Source organism: Sinocyclocheilus rhinocerous, unplaced genomic scaffold (genome assembly GCF_001515625.1).
Source record: "Sinocyclocheilus rhinocerous isolate Xijiao unplaced genomic scaffold, SAMN03320098_v1.1 scaffold1725, whole genome shotgun sequence".
Taxonomy (NCBI): Eukaryota; Metazoa; Chordata; class Actinopteri; order Cypriniformes; family Cyprinidae; genus Sinocyclocheilus; species Sinocyclocheilus rhinocerous.
In genome coordinates, this window is record NW_015627232.1 from 520,598 (window position 1) to 528,786 (window position 8,189).

Sequence of the window (8,189 nt, forward strand, 5' to 3'; positions counted from 1 at the left end):
TAAAGTCAATAAGTACACAACCTTTGTCTTTTTGTCTGATTTTCAGAAATGTTTTTGCTTCAGGTCAAAGTTTATGTTGTGATTAATTTCATAGCTGGTTGGTTTGGTTTACGGCTTATAACTATTTAACGAAAATGTTTTAAAATCCATAGGGGAAAAATTAATGGGGAAAAAAAAACATGTTAACAAAACATGACGTTAACATGTTGCTAAGCTAACGCACTAATAAAGCATTAAAATAATACATAATAAGCATTAAAATTAGTGCTGGGCAACAATTAATCGTGATTAATCGCATCCAAAATAAAAGTTTTTGTGTACATAATATATGTGTGCGTACTGTGTATATTTTTATATGTATATATAAATACACACATCCATAGGGGGAAAAATAATGGGGGAAAAAAAACATGTTAACAAAACATGACGTTAACATGTTGCTAAGCTAACGCACTAATAAAGCATTAAAATAATACATAATAAGCATTCAAATTAGTGCTGGGCAACAATTAATCGTGATTAATCGCATCCAAAATAAAAGTTTTTGTGTACATAATATATGTGTGCGTACTGTGTATATTTTTATATGTATATATAAATACACACACATGCATGTATATATTTAAGAAAAACATTTCTATATTAAATATATTTATATAAAATATAAATTATATGAATATAAATATATACATGTAAATATTTTCAATATATATACTGTATGTATGTGTCTTTATATATACATAATAAATATACACAGTACACACACATATATTACATAAACAAAAACTTTTATTTTGGATGCAATTAATCACGATTAATTGCTGCTCAGCACTAATTACATTTCACAGAACACAAAATTATTATAAAATAATTCATTTAAATTACATTCATCAATACTTTTCAATATTAAATGATATGTACGTTTATTAATAATGAACATTTCTAATGCCTTGTCCGCGATCCTGTTCACTGAGCTTATCGCAATGCATTATGGGATTGCTTTCACCATGAATGCTGCCTTAGAATTTGGCAAGGTGTATTGGAGGCACAATAATTAAGATGCCTATATTGGAACAGTCTTTACGCTTTTAATAGTTTACAAGGTTTTGAAACAGAGCATGTGTGTGGTATAAGCAACATCATTTGATATCTCATGACCACAACAAGGACTGTATCTAAGGCATAGAGCCATGGCTAGTGGATCAGACATTTTTTTTAGAAGTCATTGTCTATTGTTCATTTGATTAACTGAAAAGGTTTCACTGGCACAAGAACATAGAGCAAGAGGCACAGGATGTTCTGTGACAACAGTTCTCTTGGGTTCCAAAACAGTTGTCTAAAATCATTCACTTTTTGAGTCACTAATTCTTTTCTTTCGCAGTTGGGTCACACGTTAAATGGCTAGCAAAGGGAAAAGCGTCTGGAGTTGATGTTCATCTTGGTGACACCAATGAGGCGCAGTGGTGAAGAGAGTCCAAACCCTGGAGTGACAGGCCCATCACACAGAAGATCCGACAGCTCGTCACGCTCCTCCAGGCCAAAGGTGGCGTCGTTGAGCATCCGGCGATGCAGGTGACACGTCTGCTCCACTTTGAGTTTGTTGATGTCACTGCGTAGTCGCATAAGTTGGCGGGCCAACTGCTGGTCCTGGATGCGCATCTCCATCTATGAAAGAATAACAAGTAGGAGAAACTCATTAAAGGGTTGGTTCACCCAAAAATGGAAATTCTGTCTTTAATTACTCACCCTCATGTTGTTTCAAGCCTGTAACACAAGTGAAGATATTTCTGATGAAGTCTGATAAAGCTTTCTGACCCTGCATAGACAGCAACACAACTACCACGTTCAAGGCCCAGAAAGGTAGTAAGGACATCGTTAAAATAGTCCATGACATCTTTATGAAGCTACGAGAATACTTTTTTGTGCACAAAGAAAACAAAAAAAACTATTTTATTCAACAATTCTTCTCTTCCGTGTCAGTCTTCAACATGCATTCACGCTGTCTATGCTGTCTATGGGAGGGTCAGAAAGCTCTCGGATTTCATCAAAAATATCTTAATTTGTGTTCCGAAGATGAACGAAGGTCTTACGGGTTTGAAACAACATGAGGGTGAGTAAATAATGACAGAATTTTCAGAACATTTTTGGGTGAACTAAGCCTTTAAGGCTTAATTATATCACTTTGTGCCTCCTCAAATTTCCTAGTGAAAATTATGAAGCATTTACTTAGACATAATGAGACAAGATTGACTTATTTTACGCAGATTAGATGTTTAGATGTTTAGATTCAGGGTTCTCAACTGGCCGTCAAGGTACACTTTCCTGCAGAGAAATACTCCCTTTAAAAGTTTGAGACAAAACTATAGAAAAAGCTAAATTGATCTGGTGTCATTTTAAAATGAAATTCTCCCCAATGTCTCCTAGTATTTTGAATTTAAAATGCCTTTTTAAACTACTGTAATATTTTTCAAAGTTTTCTAAACATTTGAGTACTTTTTACAATAAAATACCATTTTAGTTATTCAACCTCATAATTTCACATTTAATTCAATTTTACCTGCCATTTCTTTGTAATTAACTGTGAAAATGACTAGCAATTTCTGAGTAAAATTGTTTCTACACTGTGATGACAAAGCTTCTTTTCAGCATCATTCCTCCAGTCTTCAAGATCCTTCAGAAATCATTCTAATATGCTGATTTAGTGCTCATAAAACATTGGTTATTATTATCAATGCTGAAAACAGTTGTGCTGCTTAATAGTTTTTAATATAAATCTTTTGTAACATTATAAATCTTTATTGTCACGTTTGATCTATTTAATGCATTCTTGTTGATTAAATAGAAATCTTACTGACCCTAAACTTGGAAAAGGTAGTGTAAGTCTCTCTACCTTTCAGGCTCATGGCAAAATGTACCACACATGGGCATGTAGATCCATCTTTGTTAGCAAACACGCTTTAGTCAGTTTCACATAACAAGGGGCTCAAAATTAGGGGAGGTGATATAGATCATCAGAAGTCCCCTTGATACCGCAACTTGCCCTGTTTTTTTGTTATTGTGTCCAATTTTCTTTGTGTAAATGTTTATGGACACACACGGGGCAAAAGCGGTGGAAGAAAGGCTTCTGATGTGGCTAAAGGAGCCTCATTGCGTGCCTTGGCTGTAATGGCCTGTGCATAAAAGTATGCCTTGAACCACATGGCTGAGTGGAAGAGAAGTGATTACACTGAGAGGAACAGAGAGCGATCACCTCTCATGCTCATCTGCTCACCATCTTTTCCACTCACTTTAACATGAATGGCAATCTCTCACACAGTGCTGTAGCAATGAAGGCCTGTGCATTCACTCCATTGTTTCATTCAAATTAGCTAACTACCGTAATGGGGATGCTGTTCGTTTTCTTCCCTTACAGAAAGATGATTGCAAAATAGCAGCAAGTATTTTGAAAAATCACATTTTTGAGAACATGATAATGACAAATACGAGTGTCGATAAAGACAATTTAATTGAAAATGCTTCAAAAATCCATTTAAAATGAATTGTTGATTAAAAAATTTCAAGAAAAAAATACATGTATATTCCATACACCTTGAATGAGTGTCCATAATCATTATTGATAGAAAAAAAAAAGAAAAAAAAAAGTAAAATCTATATTTAAGGTATTTTTTATTTATACAAATATCTTAACTTATTAATTATATTTTTAGATGATATTAATTATACTTTTTTGGGAGTTGCACCACATGACATTTTACCTAAAACTGTTCTTGTCATAAAAGGTCAAGTTTTCTGATATTTTAAGAGATGCTGACATGCATTATTCAGAAATAATTCCATATAACTTCAGTCAACAAATGAAGATTTTGAAATGTTTTGACTTACCAGTTCTTTTCTAAGCCAAACCAGAGCTTCATCGATATTATCAAATCCTCCAAGGTTTCTAGAAATCAGGGCATTTCCTGCAGTCACTTGGGAATTCTGAGGTGTGACGTCAGGCTTCAGTCCAGCACCTTTCTCCAGCTCTGATGAGCCCTCTGACACGGCTAAGCCTTTGGAGCTTTGAGCTTCCACTCGTTCCTTCCACTCAAGATAGGACGGCCTTCTGGTCTCAAGCCTGAGCTTCTCAGTCAGTGCTTTCAGGTTTCTCAAATGATCATCTGGGGCGACCTCAAGGCCATCACAGTCCTCTATATTAATCTGAGGTATTGAGCTGGCATCCATGGCCTTTTGAGGAAGTCGTTAGAGTTGCCAAAAATAAACAGTGAAAATCAATTTAAGTGGTCAGATGATCTCATTGCCTTGTTGGATCAGTAAAGATACAGTAGACCTTTGGATTTGCTTGCAGTAACCAGGATGGCGTGTCTGTGGGGCTGTAAAATAAATCAACAACGCAGATATTGAGCTTCCATTTTTCCAGCAGTATCGTCCCCCTAGCGTAGCACTCTTAACACATCTTGCTTCTTGATTCTTTCCTTTAATTGAAACGAACTTGGTTACCTTTTCATCATTTAAAAGTTTAGGCCTAATATTAAAGATTTATGTATTTTAATAGCATATAAAATTTCCATACATCAAGTCGACAGTATTAACATAAACAAGTACACTTAATGTGATGCATACAGTATTTGTCACATGTATTTCGTCATAGTACCAATAAACTATAAAAGATACACAATAACCAGGTTTTTATATTTTATAATCTAATCTACCTATGTATTTATTTATTTATTTATATAAATAAATGTATAAATGCATTATATTTATTATTTTTTAATAATAACTATTTATAATTATTCTTTTAACTGTTTAATCAAACATTTTACCTAAATAAACTAATTGCTCATATACTTTTTAAGTGTTTCAGTTTAATTGTTTTCACAATTGACATATTTACGCTGATTCAAATAATATATTTTGAATATAAGATTATTTAAATAACATTAAATACAAAATGATTTTTTCAAAGTTAATAAACGATTAGCCTATTGGAGTGTTTTACAAGAAAATGCTGTATTTGACAGATTATTTGGTTTTAATTTGTAAAACCAGAAGCTATTTCTCTGAAGTAAATCATGGTTAAAATGGGAAGTTTACTGATCACATGGACGCTTTCCATCCATGCCTCATATCTCACTGTGGATCTTAGAAAGCTGGCGGTTGCCATAGCAACTAAGCCCAGCCAATGAGTCAGCAGCACTGAAGACTGTCTGCTCTAAAGAACTAAATGTCACTCCTCACTAGAGCAGCCAGACCTGTGACAATCACCAAAGAACATAATGCTGCTCAATTACAGTCTCTCATTACTCTAATACAGACAAGCAAAACTACTGCTGAGAACACAATCACATATAGTTCTGTTACACAGCAATGCATCAGCATTGTGCTCATAATCTAATTAGTCTCAGGACCATCCACATTTTTAATGCTTTCCCGCAAAGCTGTCTGTCCAATGTAGGCCTACTTGTGATATAGTGTTTGGCGCATTGCCTTGACGTCTTTCATCATCGCAGCTGCTCTAGGAATGCGTTCTTCCCATAAGAGGACTGTGCTGGTTGTTAATTGGCCTCACATTAACCTCCACACGGCTGCGGGACTAATCACACTCCTGAAGTCTCAGCTCATTTAGCGCTTTGCTCCACCTCCCGCACTGTGTGTGGCAGCACTAACGTGACTCATCTCACAGGGGGATCCATTCATCCCAGACCACTCTCACTTTAGTCTGAAAAAATGTGCTTCTCAAAATACTTACTGACTACATACCAAGACTTTAACATTTGTGGCAAACTAATGATAATGATAATTCATGGTGAAATAAGGCTTGAGACTCTACAAAGAGAATGAAAATACTGTATATTATATGTAATATGTATATGTAATATATAAATGCCTGTAGCACGAATATATCAAGACTAAACAAGATTTGCAGGTTTTGCACTTACTTGATTTAATAAAACTTAGCACTTTATTTTACAGTCCTGTTCTGTATGTATACATACTATTTAGTAATTACAATAACTGGTTAATAACTAGGTACTGACCCCTGAACCTACCCATAAACCTAACCTTAACTCGTGTGGTGTTACCATATATTACCCAGTACTTTCTCAGGTAAGTACTCTATAAGTATATGTAAGGAGACATAGGCCTACTGTAAAATAAACTGCAACCTATAATATAATAATATAATATAATAACCTGGAAATTTTCAAACTTTTTTATTCCCTTTTCATGAATAATATTGGTTTTGAGTGCTGTAGCCTATCTTTCCACACTCTCTAAAGTATTATGTTTAGAATGCAGATCTCAAGGGAAAATTGTTCCTTTTTCCAGACCTAGGCCTATTAAATGTTCTTCAGGCCAAACAGACAGTTTGGAACACTAGGCATGACTGCATTTATACGCCTAATTAGATGCGGTGAACCTTACTGTCATATATGAGCAAATCTTGGCTTCTCAGCATAAAATGATTCTCCGATTTGGAGTGAAAATGAACTAGCCAGAGTCTCACTTCACAATCATGGTCATAAATATTGCCTTGATGTCTAATAACTTTCTGTTGAAGCTGTTACAACATGTAACAACATTACTTTGATTATTACCAAATAGTTTATTTATTACACGTCACAATGATTAACTGAGCCCTGGTAAATACAGACCAAATGAAAACATGAATAACTCTAGACAATTCATGAACATGAAATTTGTTTACTTTCCTTTTTTAAAGACAATAATAACTTAATGAAAGTTGTTACTTTAAAATAGGCTACACCAGCTCAATCAACCTATTAGAATAAAACATCATGAAGCAGATACACCCTGCGTAGAAAATCAATTAAAGTCATTTAGGCTGTTGAAAGTCATCTAAAAAAAACTTACTGCACTCAGGTCAGGCAAAGTAGCCTATTAGCCAGCTCAATAGTGACTCTTAAAGAATATTTGAATATTTTATCTTGTTTATATGTGGTTTAGGGAGTCTGGACGCTCTCTTTATGCAGATAGTATTAAGGAAAAGATTATTCTTACCTTCATAGTAGTTTGTCGGGCACTTGTATTCCTCGCGTCCTGCTCTAGAGGAGAGCACAATAACACTGCTCTTACTCCACACTTGTTTCTTGAATGAGATGAGAGGCTTGAATGGAGGCGGGGCGTAAGTTGCGTCAGGTTGTGGTTGTCGTGGAGACGGTAAAGAATCTGCACAAAGCCGCGAGTCCAGTAGCATCTCACGGATCTCACAGAGAGAGGCCAACTTACACTCCTCTAAAACTCTTATAGCCTACTCTTACATCATATTAAAATATTATATAAGAAATATTAATTATCCCTTCAAACATTTTAAAAGCCCCATTTTACATCTAATTCTGCATACATTTAATCCTAAATATTTATTTGTAGGACTTCACAGAGACTTTCAGAGAATGCGTGTTATAGTGTGTATTTCAGTTCTTTAAAAAGCAGAAGCACCAGAAAAGTAAAAGAACACATTTCGTCGTGATATAAGCTATCTATTTCCAAACACTTAGCCTATTATTTAAGACTGAAAGGCATAAATGGTTCATATTTAAACTGCCTATTGATTACCGTGTAGCCTATTAGGTTATGTTTGTGTGACCTCTGGTGGAGAATGTTGATAATAAAACTTAGTCATATTCTTTTTATATAAGTAGGCAGTTATTAAAAGGCTTGTATGTTTCAGTAACGGTCAAAAAATAGATTAGCCTAGACAGAATTTCTGTTTTCACATGACGGTAAATAGACGCTCGCGGACAGAAATCAGAAACCGTTCATGTGATGAGGCAAAGGCTGCTCGTGCGTTTTTGATCACATTGAAGGACGGACCATTGAAGTACAGAACATAAATACTTAATCATATAAATATAAATCACAAACACAGCATATTTTAAGCGGCGACCGTAAGGGACGCCAAAGAAAATTCGCCTGAAAATCTGAATCAAAACTTGATCCTTCTGAAAACCATTCTACATCCACTGGTTAAAATATTATACACAACAAAAAGTCATTATGTAGAATAACAGTAGATGGATATATTGACATTTACAACTATCATTTAGACTTCAGTAGCCCTAACAAATATTATTACACACTAACAAATTATTCCATAAAAATAAAATTGATAGTGTTGTTAGCGTTTAGCGCTATTGATTCCCCCCCCCCCCCCCAAAAAAACTTTT

The 8,189-nt window shown here is 34.7% G+C and overlaps 1 protein-coding gene across 1 annotated transcript; it reads right to left on the minus strand.

Annotated features, from left to right (window-relative positions):
• Positions 1-1,040: 1,040 nt before the first annotated feature.
• Positions 1,041-7,094, minus strand: LOC107723535 (protein FAM167A-like). Its single transcript, XM_016532216.1, has 3 exons — positions 7,024-7,094; positions 3,883-4,370; positions 1,041-1,665 (listed from the first exon to the last, which is right to left on the minus strand). Exons 2-3 carry the CDS (start codon positions 4,219-4,221, stop codon positions 1,402-1,404), a joined length of 603 nt encoding a protein of 200 aa, XP_016387702.1. The 5' UTR covers positions 4,222-4,370; positions 7,024-7,094; the 3' UTR covers positions 1,041-1,401.
• Between the last annotated feature and the right edge of the window lie 1,095 nt (positions 7,095-8,189).

Excerpts from the sequence above, each read along its gene's own strand:
- LOC107723535 (XM_016532216.1), bottom strand. The coding sequence starts at position 4,221 with ATGGATGCCAGCTCAATACCTCAGATTAATATAGAGGACTGTGATGGC. Across the intron at positions 1,666-3,882 it reads TTTGGCTTAGAAAAGAACTG|ATGGAGATGCGCATCCAGGA; the intron begins GTAAGTCAAAAC and ends ATTCTTTCATAG.